Genomic DNA, 18238 nt, shown 5'->3' with positions numbered 1-18238 from the left:
CTACTAGAGAGGCCCCTTCCCCACCACCTTTCCCTTCTCCTTTTGTGTCGTGTCTTTTTAGATTGTAAGCCTGACGGCAGGGAACCATCCAATTAAAAAGATTGTATGTATAGCGCTGTGTAAATTTACAGTGCTTTATAAATAAAGGTTAATAATAATAATAATAAAGAAGAACACACAAGCTAAGAGAGGTTGCAGAAGTTTGCTTTTGTCTGAGCCTACTGGGAAGAACAAGATTCCACTCCTCCTCTCTCCCCCCCCCCCCGAGGGGGAGGTAATGGAAGATAGTAGTAGCAGGAGAGAGAAACCAGAGCATTTTAAAAACATCTGAAAAACTGGGATGACAGATGATTAATTGGGATTGTTGCTGCCAAATAAGGACAGTTGGTGAATATGTGAACTGGCTCTGACCTTTGTGATTTCTGCACTTTAATTCTTTATAGGCCATGCAACTATATTACTGCATATATGTTTTTTTTCAGCCTCTAGATTAATTTTTTTTAAAAAAGCAATGAAATCAAAAGACATGTTTATTGTAGATTCTTCTGAATACAGAATGATAGCTATACACACCCAGTTGAAAATGAGCTTCAGGATTTGTTTTCACCTGGTTCCCCCCCCTCCCTTCTCTGTCTTAGAAAGAGCATCCCACAATGTGTGAAAAAACTGCTGTGTCGACCAGAGAACCAACAGACTTCCAAGTTTCCCATCTAGTTTTTGTTTTGCAAACCAGAAGTTTGATGGAGAGCAACAGAGGGACTGGATAATAAGGAAAGAAATTCTCATTCTGGATATACAGTATGGTGGATGTGTAGCAGTGAGTGAATGAGTGGCAGGAGGCTGGTTTTCTTGGGCTGTGAGAAGGGCCATTCCTTCACTTACATGCAGAGGGACCATGCACACTGTTTTAAAAGGAAAAAATACTGCACACTTATTTCAAATGCTATTTTTATTCTTTAGCTGTCTGATGTTCTTATTCTGAAGAAATATAAAAGTCTTGTACAAGAGAGCTATAAAAATAAGAAATATGATTTCAATTAAATTAAGATTAAGACTACTGTAATTTTCAAGCTTTACATCCTGCAGTATCCATATCTGGGTATCTTACCTTGCTTTATAAATCTAGAAAAATCTACTTCCCTGTAAAGTAAGACCCAAATAGAACAAAAGACAAAGCAAAATCATATGCCCACATCAATGCCCAATCATACAATTAACCATTAATAATTTACTCATGTAAAACACATAAGAATACAGCCACACAGATTACAAACATTAAAACATTTTATCCTGATTCAGTGAAAATGCACAAGTTGGTTGAAAAGATGCAGTATACCTTTGCTTTGTCCACTTTTAAAAATTTGTTTACTGCACCAGAGAAGGTTTTGTTTTTATATTTTAAAAGATTTGGCATGCTTTACACTTGTACCATTTAAATGTGGTACCACTCTGTAGTAAAAATTAAATAAATATAAATATGTAAAATAAATATTTTGTAAAAGAATACTACAAATGTGATGGTGGAACTCAGAGCACATTACTGGGGATTCTTAATGGTTTCTGGACAGACAACGCACATCATTTTTAGGGACACCGAAAAGGAAAACTGCATCCTTCACAATGCGAAGCAGATGCCTCTCGCTTTTTCTTCCAGAGAATCTACATAAACAAGAAATAGGATTTCTTCTCCAATTTAAAGGACTGAGATTTTATTGTGACTGTATATATAAAATTTCTATGCAGTTCTGCTAAGTTCCACTACCTCAGAACAAACAACCTGGAGAGCAATCCCACGTAGGTGAAGGGGATGAGTGGAGTTTCTATAAAGGCACCATTTCCTAAGCCTTGCTCAGTTTGTGCTGGGAAAAGGTACAGTATATATGGATAGTTTTCCCCTCACTTCCTTCCTTCTGTCTATCCATCTATCTTTCTTAGCATCCTGCTTTCTTTTTTTAAAGAAAAACTCCCTCCCATTCATCATGGGCAGAAATACAAATAGAGCCAGCCCTCCATATCCATGAACTTTTTATCCCCAGATTCAAGCATCCATGGTTTGAAAGTATTTTTAAAATATTTAAATTTCAAAAAGTAAACACTGATTTTGCCATTTTATATAAGGAATTCCATTTTACTTTCCCACTGTATTTATTGGGACTTGAGGTGGGGGTGGGGGTGTCCTGGAACCAAACTGCAGTGGATACAGAAGACCCACTCCATCCATCCATCCATCCATCCATCCATCCATCCATCCATCCATCCAGAGTTGCTTTGGCCCCAACAGGTCTAAGGGCATTGACAAATGCATCCCTTTTTACTCCTCACAGCTGGTGGAGCCTCTGCAACAGCAAAACTTCCTGCTGCCATCCAGGGAGGGCCCTTTACAGATGGATTTCCCTCTCCTCAGGCCAGGAAGGAAGTCATCTATAATATCTAGCAGCACCTCAAGTTACACTGAAGACAGCAAGGACTGATCCTTTGATGATTGTACAAACAAAATTAAAGAACATTTCTAGATCTGCCAACTGTTGTATTTAAATCACATTACTAACTACTCACATTCTTGTAAAGAAGCCAGAAATGGCATCTGAATAGTTTCCTCCAAAGGTGTAAAGGATTTCTAGTACTGTAACTCAAGTCGTGTCTTGTTCCAGAAACATCTTGAATTGTGTCTCTCTCTCCCCCCCTGCCCCGCTCCCCCATCATGGCATACACTTACTCATGTTTCCAGTTGGTCATTTCAAGGCCACCTTTCTATTTTGAAATATTTGGGGGAGATATATATATATATATATTCATATTCATATTCTATACTTCTCTCCTGGACAGTTACAGGGTCTTGAATGTTTAAATCTTATATTCCCATTAACAATCACTCATTCTTGCATCTGCTTCAAGTGCACAACATGGCAGTGGCCAAAAACAGCATATGCTACAGTTAAAAGGGTCCTTCTTGAACTCCTGAAGGTACTTGGCAAAGTTAATGCTTCTCAATGTTTTTTTTAAAATGATTCTGTGCAGTAACATTTCCTGAATGCCAGTATAAAAAGAGTACACAGTGTACATATTTCCAGGATCATGATGACACATTTGTCAAATTGAGCTACTTTGTATTCCACTTCACTTTTCTTTACAGGAGCTGCCTTTTGTTCACTCCTCACTTCTGTAATATAAAGCTGTGTGCAAGTTACCTAGTCTCCTTCCTTGGATTCCAACCTGGAGTCTATTTCCTGAGTTAGAGCAGGCAGAGCACAAGGCACATTGGGTAATTCTGGATCTCTCAAAGAGGCTTCCCACTCTTTGACAATCCTGCTAGTCACCCTGTTATGGACAGGCCTGTTCCACAGCCCTGCATGTGTAAAGAACAAGGAGCCTCCGTCTTTCAAACAGCATCTGCAGGGAAACTGTGCCAATTGGAGTCCTGCATATAGTAAGGCTGGAATAGTCTTTCCTGGCAGCAGATTTGCATAGCATGGTAGGTGTGTAGAAGAAGGTGAGGGAAACGCAATGTAAAGTAATGAACAAAATCATCAGGGACAGAACCCAGGGTCTCCTGCACCTCTGGGGGCAGTTCTCTATAGTGGTGTTTCTGGAAGAAAAAGAAGGGACAGGAAGGGGAAGGGAGATAATAGAACAACATGTTTGCAACAAGTTCACATTTTTAATGCAGTATTTTACAGAAATCATCCTTAAACTTACTAACCCATGTCCTCTGGAAGGGTCTCTATAAGATACCCCAGATCTTGAAAGAGATGCAATCTCAGATTCCCTTCCTGGCCTTACAGAAATTTCTGCATCATTTACTTCTCTAATATTAGCACTCCAACACTGGGAGACAAAAGCAGTAGGCAGAATACATTCTCTTCCCCCTCCCATGCCATTTTCTCAATCAAAATCCTGAAGTGGCTGTTTATTCTGCTTAAAAAACACAAAGGAAATGCCGCAAATAGTAGGTGGAGGTTGACAGGCCTTGAGACAGTGAAAATAGTTCATGCTAAAAACTTTATCAACTTTTCAGTGCTGCTAGTCCAATGGAGTTCAAGGGGTCTCAATGATGTATTTAATTTAAAAAATCATGAGATCCTATTATTCACCTGATGCACATGTTATCTATTTTGGCTCACCACATCCAAGCTTTAACTGTTTACAATTACACTACATGAATGGACAGATTTATTCTGGTACAGGCAAAAAAAGAGAAAAAAAGAAAAAAGAAAGAAAGAAAGTATAGTTTACATCAGCGGTTCCCAACCTTTGTTGGGCTGCAACCCCCATTGGGGATGAAAGTCCTGCCCACGGCCTCCCTGATCAGTTGGGAGGCCGGGAAGGGGCGGGACTTTCGGCCGCCTACAAGCCCCAGTGGGCTTTGTGGCCGGAAGTCCCGCCCCCTCCCAGCCTCCCAACCAATTAGGGAGGCCGCCGAGGGAAAAGGGGCTGGACTTCCGGCCTCAAAGCCCGCTGGGGCTTGCAGTCCCGTCCCCTTCTCCCCGCGGTTGCCTGGCAGCCCCGGGGAGAAGAGGAGGAGGCGGCCCCCCGTCCCTCCCTCCTCGTGGGTGTCTGCACCTGCGGGAAGGAAGGGAGAGGAGGAGCGACCCCCCCGTCCCTTCCTCCTCACGGGTGGCTGCACCCGCGGGAGGGAAGGGAGAGGAGGAAGCGACCCCCTCGTCCCTTCTTCCTTGCGGGTGCTTTCACCCACGGGAAGGGAGTGGAAGAGGAGGCCCCGCCCCATCCCCTTTTCCTTGCGGGTCCCTGCACCAGCGCTGGCACTCGAAGGGAAAGGAGGGAGCCCCGCCCCCTTCCTTTTTCCCTGTGCTGTGCCTGTTCCAGCGCCGGTACCCGCGGGGAGAAGGGGAGGGGGAGGCAGGGGGGATTCCCAACCTGGCGACCCCCAAGAAGGGGTCACGTGATTGACCCCCAGGTTGGGACCCCTGGTTTACATGAACATGTGGGAGGGAGACAGTTGTTTTTTTGTCCACTCTTAAGAGATGCTTTCAAAAACACATACCTTATTTCTCATTGCCCGCAAGAGATCTCTGACGGATCCTCCTTTATAGGATCGGAATTTTCGAAGATCTGCAAAAAATATATTAGAATAATTGAGTGTACATGCATACAAACTCCAAAGTGACTATAATAATTTATCTAGTTTCTCACAGTTGAGTCTCTCCCCCCCCCCCCACCGCCCACCAGAGATAACTGCCTCTTTACCAAAGGGCAATTTGCACAATCATTACACATGAAGACCCCCATTGAATATCCCAACTAGAGTAGACCTACTGAATCAATTGTTGAGTGCTAAGTCTACACCTATGTCAATCCTACTGACTCAATGGGTCTACTCTACTTTGGATCACCAACAGGATTTAGACTGAAGTATTAGTTATTCCAATTAATTCCCTGTGAAGGTACCATGATGGCACTTTACCTGTCTGTAGAGGAACAGTGATGTGCTCTCTCCAGTCCATATTCACCACCGCTCTTCCTCCTTTCTCTAGCTCCTTGACGATTAGACCATCTAAGGATTCTTTTTCTATTCGATCACTCACATCCTGCAATTGATATTATGCAGTTGCAGATGTCATGTTTGGCAACAGGCATATGTCAGAAAAATAAAGAAATCTCCTTCCTCTGTAGTACCAATGTAAGGAAGGCTGCTGCTTTTTCCCGGGGTCTCCCATGCTATAGCTTCAAATTTGGCATATACAACTCAAGGTAAGAGCTTCCCCAGTAGGAATCAGGGAGGCAGCAACAGGCAAATAGCAAGGTGCACAGACTTCCCGGGAGCCAAAGGGCAGCACTCTAGGTTCCAACCTCCCTTTGGGCTACAGCATGTTGGCTTCAGGGCCACTGTTCCAAAAGAAGGAAGAGAAGGATATGCAGTGATTGCCCTCTTTCTCCATATCTTTCATACTTTCTCCCACAGCTGTGACAGCGGGCCCTGCCTTGCATCAGTCTATTGCTATTATGTGCATTTGAGTTAATGCCAACTTATGATAATTTGGCAAGGTTTATTCAGAGGAGGTTTGCCATTGCCTTCCTCTGAGGCTGTGACTTAGATCATCCAGTGGGTTTTCATGGCTGAGTGAAAATTCAAACCCTGGTCCAACCTGCAACTGCTAACACACACTAGCTCTCTCTCTTGTGGGAGGGCCAAAGCTGTCAAAGCAGAGGGCTATACATTAGGAGGTATGAGCAAATGGTACTCCAGAAGTACCAAGGCCAGCAATACTGTGGTTCACTTGGCATAGGCATCATTACTCCAGAAGTGTTCCCATGATCACCTTCAAATTGGGTTATGGAAAATGATGCTGGTCTGTAGTTGCCCTCCTGTGAGCTTCCTTGATACTTCTTGCTTTAAAAATTCTCAAAAGATTTAAAATGGCATCTGTTTGTACTACTGAAATGTCATGACTGAATGTCAGCAATTCTACTGTTTCAAAAATAAATAAATTGTAAAGGCAAGAAATACACTGAGTCCCATACTGGAGAAGAAAGAACTGCTTGTCTTACCTGTAAGATGGCCACTTCCTGTTGTTTTCACAGAAAAGAAAGAGAGGACATGAGAACAAAGGAAGCAAATGTGGCGACTGGAGCGGTTTCTTGCCTTGTCTCCGTCAGCATACGTTTTTCCTCATTCCTGCTCCAGTCGCCACATTTGTTTCCTTTGTTCTCATGTCCTCTCTTTCTTTTCTGTGAAGAGAGAGAGAAACACCTTCCTGGGTTTTACTGCTTTGTCCCTTCCATCTGTTATTTTCCTTCCTAGCCTACTCATCCCTTCCCTATCTCTTCCTCCCCTGCCCCCCACTTGCTGGAGCAGACATGTATGCAGGGAAAGAACAAACAACCTGGGATGCCGGAGACAGTGCAAACTGGTAGGATCTGCACTGAAGCAGTGGGTCTTGTCAGATCCACCCATCCCATCCTAGTGGAAACATAGGGTCATATGGAGGGCAAAGGAAGTCAGGAGCCTCCTTCCATAGTGTAGCTAAGCATCAGTATGCTGATGACACCTAAATTTATTTCTCTATGTCCCCAACTATTGCAGTGACTAGGGATGGCATCTCTCCTCTGGATGCCTGCCTTGGGTCAGTAATGGGCTGGATGAGGGAAAACAAACTCAGACTGAATCCAGAGAAAACGGAGGTACTCGTGATAGGTACCCCAAGTCCAGGGATGGAGTTTTGTCACCCAGTCCTGGATTGGGTCACACTTTCCCTAAAGGACAAGGTTCGCAGTTTGGGAGTACTCCTGGATCCATCCTTATAATTGACAGTCCAAATAGATGCGACAGCCAAGAGTGCTTGGTATCAGCTTTGGTTGATACGCCAACTGCATCCCTACCTGGACCGAAAGCACCTTGAAGCAGTAGTACTTGCACTGGTAATCTCTCGGTTAGATTTCTGCAATGCGCTCTACTTGGGGCTACCCTTGTACCAAATTCGGAAGCTTCAATTGGTTCAAAATGCAGCAGCCAGATTGCTCACTGGAACATCTAGGTTTGACCATATAACACCAATACTGAAATCTCTTCACTGGCTGCCAATTAGCTTCCAGGTGCAATACAAGGTCTTGGTTGTTACCTTTAAAGCTCTACATGGCTCGGGCCTGAGTTACTTGCGGGGGCACTTCTCCCTACATAATCCACCCCGCACTCTCAGAATATCTGGGAAGTTTTTACTAGAATATTATAATACCAGGTTAATGACAACTTCACATAAGGCCTTCACTGCCGCAGCCCCAAGATTATGGAATGACCCACCGGAAGAGATCCGTTTCATTACTACCTTAGAGGCCTTTAAGAAGGCACTCAAAATGGATCTCTTCCAGTGGGCTTATCCACTGAATTCCATATAAAAAGGTTATGATGACTGCTCTTCCTTGACTTTGATTGTTGGCTAATGGATGAATTGTAATTTTTAGAGAATTAATAGGAATTCTTGGTAAATTCAGTGTTAGTATTTTATTGTTGTATTGATTGTAAATTGTACTAAGTGTCTTTTAAGGTTGTAATCCCACCTCGATTCGTGGGAGAGGCGGGAGGTATAAATAAACTACATTATTATTATTATTATTAAGAAACAAAACTGGGATAGCAAGGAGGGTCATCCCACCTAATGGATACCCTCAAAGGCACTGCATATTTCCTGCCTTTCAGAGATGTGAGTGGAACAACACACATTCCGCATGTTCCACCCCTCTACACAAAGAAAAGGCAAGATATGAATTAAATAAATAAATACTCTACTCATTTATCTTGAAATAAATCTCTGTGTGTACATGCGTTCAATCAGAGGTGGTCTTACTAGTTCCTTCCTTTGAAATATAGCCCACAGCACCTGATAGTCATTTATGGCCTCCCATCCAAATACTAACCAGAGCTAACCCTACTTAGCTTCCAAGATCAGAAAGGATCAGGTGCTTTTAGGGTATTCAGGCCCCTGAAATCTATACAAATGGTTTATTGTCTGGGTTCAACTTGACCCTAAAATAAGAAAATTAAAATTTAGATTCCTCAGCATTCTAAATCTTGTCAAGGAAAAATGGAAAATTCTACCACCTTATAGATCATGCAAAGTAACTGCTACAAGAAATTACCAATTTTGCCTGATTAGCTATGCAGTCTTTACAACTCTTATATTCAGCTACCACTTCTCTGCCTTCCGAGATTGCAGGAGGCATGGTCCATAAATTAACCCAAAGGTTTAGACAGTTACCATTTTTAAAAATGAAAACTGGATTTTTTAAGTAAGCTGAATTCTTTGCCATAGTACTAGTGCCTGCATTTTGTGTTCTTGCAGAATTGCAACCATAGAGTGCTTCCTGTAATATTATGCACTGAGTTGTAATTCAACCATGACATTTTAGAAGTAAAGAAAAACTTCTGACTCTCAGGATGTTTCTGTCTCTGAAGGATATAGGGCTGTAAATTGTCATTATACAGATTTATATTTATAGCATGCAAAATTAAATAGCAAGGGGAAGAGAGAAGGAGATCATGGCTGACCTGAAAAAACTGGAGCTGCTTCTCTAAACTCCAGAAAAATGGATGCTTTAGTACACAGTTAGCGGACGGCCGTTTTTGAGGATCTGTACTTATCATTTGCTCTATTAAGTCACGAGCTACTATGTCCTCTGTGAAGGGAAGAAGAAAAAAAAATGTTTATTTAAAGCATTTTGTATGTTTGTGAATTTGTTAAGATACTTTTGAGTAAACATAACTGCTGACCTTTTGAGACACTCACACACAAAAAAACCACAAACCAAATTCTGTTTCATCTTGAACTCTGCAGGCTAGAGAAAAGCAAGGATATTATTCTGAACTCCCAAATCTGCGAACACTTGAACATCACATTTTGGTTTTTCTCACATTTTTTTCTTTTGGTATAAATGCACAGGACATAGCTTTAAAGACAAAGGACACAAACCCATGGACCTCAAATGCAAGTTGGACAAAAATCGGGGATGTGCAGTCACAGGCTGCATCTGTATTGCAGAATTAATGCAGTTTGACACTGCCTTAATTGCCATGGCCGAATCCTATCAAATCCTGGGATTTGTAGTTTGTTGTGGCACAGAGCTCTCTAACACAGAACAGCAAATCCCAGAATTCCATAGAATTGAGCCATGGCAGTTAAAGCAGTGACAAACTACATTATTTCTGCTGTGCATCTGCAGCCACAGTTACCAACAGTTGAAAATCTCTGTTTGCTTACCATGTTTTTCTGGATTCAGGAAATCCAGGCTGTAGGTACCAAGCAAAATGTTGGCTTGCCGCTGCAGGGATTTGCCAAATGGATGGCTGCCTTCAGATACCATGTAATAGAAGACGCATCCAGCTGAAAAAATATCTACTGTATGTGTCTATGAAGAAAAGCATAAAAAACAGAAAGATCAGCCTTACACAAGAGATAGCAAACTTATGTTCAACACCCAAACACACCTGATTCTCTCCTCTCTCATTTTCATAATATAGTGACCACATAACTCTATTCAATTTTACTTGGCACAAGGTGCATTAATTTTTTCAATGATTTCTTGTGATAAAGTCAATAAACACCCAGGCCAAGTTAAAAGATGGAGTTAAAAAACTGGGTTTACAAAAACTCTGCTCAGCAACAAGCATTGTGCCTTTAGTGTTAAATTGTGGCTGAAATAGAAACATTAAATCAATGTAAGACCTTCAAGGGCATTTGTTAACTTTCTCTCTCTAAAGAAAGAAAGTTGCCTAAACAAAAGTCTTCAGTTTACACTCCAAAAAGAAAAGCAAACCAAACCAAATCACCCCCCCCCAAAAAAAAAAATCCTCTGGAAAATGTATAATGAATAATCAACCTGTAAGATGTACTTACAGGATTCTCTTTGCAGTCTTCACTCAGTATTTCTGGTGCAATCCAGCCTTCAGTGCCTGGTACTCCAGACCGACGACTAAAACTGTGTCTGCCTACTGCGAGCTTCTTACACAGGCCAAAATCTGAAATCATGGCTTTGACTTTGCCATGGGCGTTAGGCATAGAAATAAGGATGTTGTGGGGTTTCAGATCTCTGTGGACTAAATTAAAAAGCTATCTTATTTTTTGAATTTATTTATTTCAGATTGAATAAGGTTGCAATTACAGACAAGTTTTGAATAACATATGTCTTTCCAATTTCTCCTGTAAGAATGTGTATATGCATGTGTGCATGCATGTAAATGCATGCATATAAGAAAAAATAAATACTACCACACTGCAGTGGATGCAGCTTCCAGAAAGATGTATTCAGGCTCCTCATCTTCACTCCATGATGCTGATATTCGGTATTCCCTCAGAGTTAAGGTAAGGTTAATATGATGTTACAATAGCAGAAGGTACAGATTGAGTCTCCTTTATCTGAAATGCTTGGGACCACAAGTGTTTTGGATTTTGGAATATTTGCATATACCTAATGAGAAATCTTGAAGATGAGACCTGAATCTAACCATGACATTCATTTATGTTTTGTATACACTTTATACACATACCCTGAAAGTAATTTTATACATAATATTTTTAACTGTTCATGAAACGTAGGTGCGTTACAGACCGCCAAAAAGCGGTGGCCTGTACCTGCCCCTTTCCCCGGGGTATCGGGGCCTCAGTGGTCAGAACAGCAGCCGCTGAGGCCTCGATCCGCCGCTTTCCAGGCCGCGGGGAAGCGGCAAAAGGTTGCTTCCCCGCAGCCTGGAAAGGGGTGTCCTTGGGGCTTCAAGCCCCAAGGACACCCCGCGGCGGCGGGGAGGAGGAGAAAGGGGCCGCTTGTCCCCTTTCTCCCTTGCGTTGCTGAGCGCAGCCGTCTGAAGGCTGCGCCCAGTGACGCAAAGCAGCGCCGCAAACCAGGAAGGAGCTCCGAAACGGAGCTCCTTCCTGCTCTGCGCAAAGGGCGCACTAAGCGCCCTCGCGCGGAGCGACGACGTCACGTCCACGCTGCCCCGTATAGAGGTGGCACGGTCGTGACGTCGTCATGGCGGCCCCCATGTAGATGGGGCGCCGCCATTTTGTACGGACTCAGTCCATACTAGGGTTAGGGGTGTGTGGAAGCACTGCACCTTCCTAACCCTAATACGGACTGACTATGTACTAAAAGGCCTGTTTGTAACGGGCCTATGTTTGTATACACTGAACCATCAGAAAGCAAAGGTGTCATTACCTCAGCCACCCATGTGGATAAGTTTGGAATATTTTGAATTTTGGAATTCTGGATAAGGAAGTCTCAACCTGTAGTTGCTACCCAATTTGCTTTTAACCCCACTCCCCAAGTTCTCTATACTTCACTAGGGTACACACACTCTCCTTATCTGAGAATATGACCCATAACTAAACCTAAGCATGTGTAACTGAAACAACTATCATTCCTTCCTTATTTAGCTCTGTTTCTACTTTCCTCTCCTATTGTTCTCCTGTGTGAAATTTTCAGTTCAGAACTCTTTGTGGCTTTGTCTTCTTGTATTCTGTGAAGTACTACGGCTACTGATGGCACTAGGTAAGTAACTATGAGACAGAATTTTATAGTTTAAAAAAATACTTCATATTTCACCTGTTCCCATTTCAATATGAGTTTGCTAGATGTACATTAAATAGTAAGCTGTTCCAGAAGCATCCCACACTTGAGACTCTAATTTGCATATATGGAATTTACTGTCCTTTAATTTATGGAAGGATTACAATGAAATACACCAATCTACCATCCCACCAAACAGCACAGAATGATTTACAGATATTCAAGACTTGAGAGGGCCAATGTGGTATAGCAGATAAGAAATCATACCTGGACTAAGCAGATCTGGGTTTAAATCCCAACTTAGTCCTGAATTCCTTGGATAGTCTTGGAAAAGTAATTTTTAAAAATAGCTGGTTTCCCAAGATAAATTATATAAACACAAGAGAACGAAAGATTGCTTCTTCCACACTTGTAAGTATCTAAAAATGTAATACTGTTCTTTAAAAATTCAGCTGTCACAGAAGATGGATACTAAAATAAAATGGTTTCTTACCAATATTGAGAGAATGTAGATAAGCAAGACCAGACATTGTCTGCTGCAAGAGGGTGACTGGTTGCAAATCATGGTGAGTAAAGTCCTTCTGTTCCACATACTAAAATGCACAGAAACAAAATCAACATGAGTTTCCAGCCACAATGTTAGGCACAGCCTCTTGGGAACAAGCCCCACTGAATACAGGAGGATAAGTCCTGCAGAAACAGGCATAGGAGTGGGCTACATAGCTTGTAAGCTAATTCACAGGTACTAGATATATTATCCTGAGGCACAAAATAGCCATTAAATCTTGAGAACAGACCCAATTTAGAACAAAAGCTGTCTATTATGCCCCAGGGTGATTACAGTGCCAGTTCCTGTACTTAATATACAGAGCAGAAAATATTATCCAGATCATGGGGTGAGAAATATACAGCCCGTGGGCCACATTCCCACCTTGTCTTTGTGGGTCAACAAAAGTCCCTAGCATGGGTATTTGTTGCAAATAACCCATTACATTTCCTTTGCAGCTGCACTGGTGGAAGCACAAGCTCCTTTTAAAGAAGCACTTCTGTTTTCCTCATGCTGTGAAGTGGAAGTGCTTGTCCTAGAGAGGGTCTCCAATGTGCTGCTAAATTTCACTAATGAAGCAGCAAGAGGGATGCATCCCCCTGTGGTTGGCAGGAGACAACATGACCCCTGGAATTTGCTGATACCTGATGTGGAGGTACAGATGCTCCTGCCACAGATTTAAGTAAAATTATAAATAAAGTATAAAAAGTATGAAAAATAAATGACACAGGCTGAAATGATCAGGACCTGTCCTTTTGAACAGCTAGACTTTGCATTTTAGAGCTACTGGAGATGTATGTGGAACCCTTAGTTTACCTCTTGTAAAGTGGCAGCACAAAGCTCCAGAGCTATGTATTGGAATTGCCGGTCCTTTTCTGTACAGAAATAGCGGATGACATTGGGATGCTCATCAGATTCTCTCAACAGCTGCACCTCCCGGTCAGCAAAGCTGAAACATTCAGGGAGAATTCTCTTCACAGCAACATCTCGGCTGTCAAATGTCCCCCTATAGTTATTGCAACACACAGAGAGAGATTATTAACACAACTCGGATCCTTCTTGTGGCATTTATCACATGAACCAACTTAAATAAACTTAAACCTGTACTTAAATTGATTCCAATTTGGTTTAGAAGAAAGAAGATCTTGGACTATAGGCCCATGCTAGAAAACATTATTTTTTGGACTACAGCTTCCTAGTAGCCCTGTTCTGGGAACTGCTGTTTAGCCTTTTCAACATCTGTTGTTGCTACAGATAAGCAGTTTCCTCCATGATGCTCATGGTATTAAGTGTTAGAAGGGGCATGCTTTCTCCACCACAGCGGTTGGATTCAGCTTCTTTTCAAAACTTTTCAAGACATGGCGGCCAGACTGGCCACTGGTACATCTAGGAGTGATCTTACATCTAGGAGAGACCATCCTGTTCAGAGAAGCATTCTCAGGCATTGCTTAATTGTCGCTTGCCTCCCTGGATGAAGATTAACCATCCATTATGAAGCCAAGCCCTCCCTCCAGTCCACCTGCCTTGGTCCAGGCCTTGGAGGTAGAGAGGAACTACTGGACCTCATCCCCTTCCCCACCACTACTCCCTTCTCCTTTTGTGTGGTGTCTTTTTAGATTGTAAGCCTGAGGGCAGGGAACCGTCTAACTAAAAAGACTGTATGTACAGCGCTATGTAAATTTACAGTGCTTTATAAATAAAGGTTAATAATAATAATAATAATAATAATAATAATAATAATAATCACACCAGTATTAAAAACACTCCACTGGCTGTCAATTCGGCCCGGCATAGACAGGCAGGAAGGGACGGCGAGACACCACCGCTTTCTGCCCCGATCGGTGCTGCAGCAAATGCACGCAGTGGCACCGATCCGGTCTCCACAGAACACAAAAAGGAGCTGGTTTTTCCGGCTCTTTTTTTGTGCCTCTAAAGAGGCGCCATAGCCACTGCCAGATGGCTTAATCATGCCCCTTTGGCGCTGCCCCATTTGGGCGCTGCATCAAAGGGACATCATCAATGTGCACGCCATCTGAACAGGCACGCACAAGTATGGTGCCCAGGTAGCCCAGGGAAGGGTGTGAGCGTGGGGACACTCAGCCCTCACCTTCAGCACTTTTCACCCATCTGTATCAGGCCTTAGTTTCTAGGAAAGGTACAAAGTGTTGGTTATTACCTTTAAAACCCTAGTTTGTGTCCAGGTTATGTAAAGGATTGCCTCCTCCTGTATAATCTATCCTGTATACTCAGGTCCTCTGGGAAACATTTACTCCCGTCAACCCAGATTAGGTTGGCAGCTGTCACTCAGGAGATTTTTTCTTCAGCTGTCCCTAGACTGTGGAATGGCCTGCCAGAAGAGAGTCAACAGCTGAATATGCTATCCAAATTTAAAATAGCATTAAAGACCATTCTCTTCTGGCAGGCCAATCCAGATTTTGAAATGGTGAATTTTAAACTATGGACTAATTGTTTATGTTCTTTTAGGCTGATGCTATATGTTCAGTTTTAATCTGTTGCTGTTCCCAACCTCAATCCATGGAGAAAGGCAGGTAAAAAAAAATCAATGAATCAACAAATGAATAAAATTAATAATTATTATTTTCCACTGGGAGGTGCTTTCCCTGAGCAAGAGTTCCATTCAGAAGGCTCAGGCTGGTACAAATGGGAGTGTGAATGTCTCTGTGTGATTTTTATTGATGTACCAATTCCCTTGTAACCCCAAGCACCACCTACTCCACTGTTGCAGAGAGCACCCCAATCTTCCATAGTAAATTTGGGGAGGAGTTCAGAAGATGGCATGGGGAGAGCAGATATACAGAGACTGCCACTGTTTCCATTCTGCAGCAGGATTTCTCTGCTGGATCAAATGCCACCTCTGACAGAAGGAATCCTTTGGCACTTTAAAGACTATCAATTTTAATATTTAACTTATAAACATTTTTAAACAAAGGATTTGAGGACTTGGCCAACCAGAAAAAGTGGTCCTTGGCCATGCTGCAGTTCCCAGTTGTAAAGCAAAATTGTTGGCCTTCACTGCAGAGAAAAGAAACACGCTTTCACAACTTTCCCTTTACTGCAAAGTCTCCAAATTCTTCAGTATAAACATGGAAATTTACATGGCTAAAAGGAATGCAAGAAAGGTTGTCTCTGAACACACATGCACAAACAAAGAGATTAAGCACACACAGGTGACTAAAAGAGCTGTATCACACATGCTTAATTTGGTGCAAGTACACCAGAGAAATAAATACTGGTTATTTGACCACATCATTTCTTGTCTGGTGCTTTACCTATAAACAATGGTTCCTTCAGCTCCATGTCCAAGCACATCTTTTGGGTTGAATGAAATCTTTCCAACCACTATGGTGTTTGTATTCCTATCTGCCCAACAAAAGAAGGAGAGGGAACAAGAAAAAAACCAACTATCACACACTATGATTTTGCAGTCATATATTATCAGGTAGGTCCCAGAGCTGCCTATTATCAGGTGGAATTTGACTAACATCCTCCATAATTACACTGCTGTGGCTACACACCATTTCCCAATCTGTCTCCTGAAACCCACTTTAAAATCCAGACAGTCACACCAAAGGATTGAGTTCTGCAGCACTGGCAAGTGGGGACTGTAGGAAGTCACATCCAGCTCCCTCCCACCTGCCTATAAGGTCCTGTCGTGACTTGTTGACACACTGCCACTCACCAGCAGGAAAGGACTGGCTATGTCATCCTTCAGTGCCCCACTCACCAGCATCACAGGACTCCATCTCACAGTGCACCTGGCTGGATTTTAAGGTATTTTGGACCTATGCCAACCAACTGTGCCCCAATCTGGGCACAATGAAGAAAAAGGGAGAGGTTATTTACACTGTCTGTCCCATCGTTCTATAAATTGTTCTTACTGCTGGCTAACTGCCAAAAGTTGTATCAGAAAAGTGCTTGCCTCCTGGTTTTTGTGGACAGGATGCAATAAAATTAGTATCTAAAAAGACATCAACTTTGACAATGTAACAATGCAATTCTATACATAAGCAATCTGCAGAAAGAACCATATACTAATCCCTAGGTTCAATGCGATTTACGTTGGATAAAATATATGTAGGATAGCAATCTAAATTGAATAAATAAAAATGTTTTATACAAGATAAACTGGTTTAGCCTTACTGAAGAAATGAGGAGCTGCCAGAAATTAACCTGGTCTTGAAAAACAGTGGTGGTATGGTGCTGTTCATTCCCCATTCATTTAACTCTGTTTGTTTAGACCTTAAAATAAATGCAATATTTTAGTCTTAATCCCACTAAAAGAAAAAAAATAGATCACTGCTCCCACCTTCTTCTTGTTCAGTGGAAAGGCAGCTTCCCCCATCAGAGGCAGAGACATTGGAATATGCAGAATGGTTTGATACTTTGGGGGACAGGTTTGGGGAGCTGGTGGCTGAGCCCTGTAGCCGGGTGGATGGACTATCAAAAAATTCTCCTTCAGGGTGCAAATCTGTGGAGGGAATGAAGGGCTGCTGCTTCAATGACTGTATCTTCTCTTCCAGCTGTTTCTGGAACTGCTGATGTTGTCGCTGTTGCTGATGACGTACACTCTTAAGAAGGAAGAAATAATATTTAATAAGAATTGTGATTGTTTTATGCTTTCAGGTATCACAAGAAAACATAGTATAAATAAATAAATAAATAAATAAATAAATAATAGTTTACCATAATGGAAAACCTTGGGTTTATACATTTTCTCAACTCTTTCCCTTCCTACTGCATAGTTTTGCCTCATTTTTTTCATTAACTGCTGCTTGTTTTCACCAAACTAGACAAAATAGGGATAATCTTAACTATTGTTTGTTTTAAACAAGTCAGCATCAAATTGCATATTATGAAACTGAGCTGTTTCCAAAACATCCTGAGAATTAACTAAATTTCTTCTGCTGTTAATCTATAACATTAATTGGTGGATAACATAAATATTAATCTGTGGTTAACTGAAACTGGTGGCAAAAACTTCTCATTTTGTGGTCAGTCAGCATCTGAATGCTGACTGAATCTTCAAATGCTGTGCAGGTTATTTTTTGTTTTCTTTTGTGAAAAGAAGTACAGTGGACCCTTGTTATCTGCTGGGGTTTGGTTCCAGGAATCCCTGTGAATAACAAAATCCGTGTATACTCAAATCTCATTAAATACAATGGCAAAGCAAAATGGTGTCCCTTATATAACATGGGAAAAATCAAGGTTTGATACTTTTTTTGAATATTTTCAAGCTATGGTTGCTTGAATCCGTGTATAAAAAATCCGCCGTGTATAAAAAAATCAGTGGATAAGGAGGGCTAACTGTATCAAAATCAATAATGATCCATACATCAATGCAGATAAATGAGAGACACATTCTGAGTGGTATTCAGCCTTTCAGGATTCACATTAAATAATGTAATGAGGAACATTAACAACTTTGCATGGCAAAAAGTAGCAGTAATGAAGATCATGTTGCTCTTCTGTCCATAATTCTAAAGTTTTTATAACCAAGCAGATATTAATCCCTACACAGGGTCACACAGTATACAGTCGTGCCTCCTTTTTCACGGGGGATCCGTTCCTTACCCCTCCGTGAAAATGGAATTTTGCTTATATTGAGCCCCACTGGCTTGAATATAGGCGCGTGGCTGCGGAAGCGTGCAGGCGTGTGCC

General features: G+C 41.9%; 1 protein-coding gene across 1 annotated transcript in view; it reads right to left on the bottom strand.

Annotated features, from left to right (window-relative positions):
• Positions 1-931: 931 nt before the first annotated feature.
• LOC149322406 (serine/threonine-protein kinase/endoribonuclease IRE1-like) overlaps positions 932-18238 on the bottom strand; it is an 88465-nt gene continuing 71158 nt past the window's right edge. Inside the window, exons 13-22 of the mRNA XM_089527040.1 lie at positions 16887-17148; positions 15850-15940; positions 13376-13565; positions 12506-12605; positions 10347-10546; positions 9711-9858; positions 9002-9129; positions 5423-5546; positions 5003-5070; positions 932-3586 (exon numbers count right to left, since the gene is read on the bottom strand). Of these exons, the coding sequence (XP_089383166.1) occupies positions 3380-3586; positions 5003-5070; positions 5423-5546; positions 9002-9129; positions 9711-9858; positions 10347-10546; positions 12506-12605; positions 13376-13565; positions 15850-15940; positions 16887-17148 (1518 nt within the window). The 3' untranslated portion in view covers positions 932-3379. The remainder of the gene's footprint in view (positions 3587-5002; positions 5071-5422; positions 5547-9001; positions 9130-9710; positions 9859-10346; positions 10547-12505; positions 12606-13375; positions 13566-15849; positions 15941-16886; positions 17149-18238) is intronic.

Source organism: Sceloporus occidentalis, unplaced genomic scaffold (assembly GCF_023333645.1).
Source record: "Sceloporus occidentalis isolate IW3139 unplaced genomic scaffold, rSceOcc1.0.p SCAF_1, whole genome shotgun sequence".
Taxonomy (NCBI): Eukaryota; Metazoa; Chordata; class Lepidosauria; order Squamata; family Phrynosomatidae; genus Sceloporus; species Sceloporus occidentalis.
This window is presented reverse-complemented; position numbering and strand designations above follow the sequence as displayed.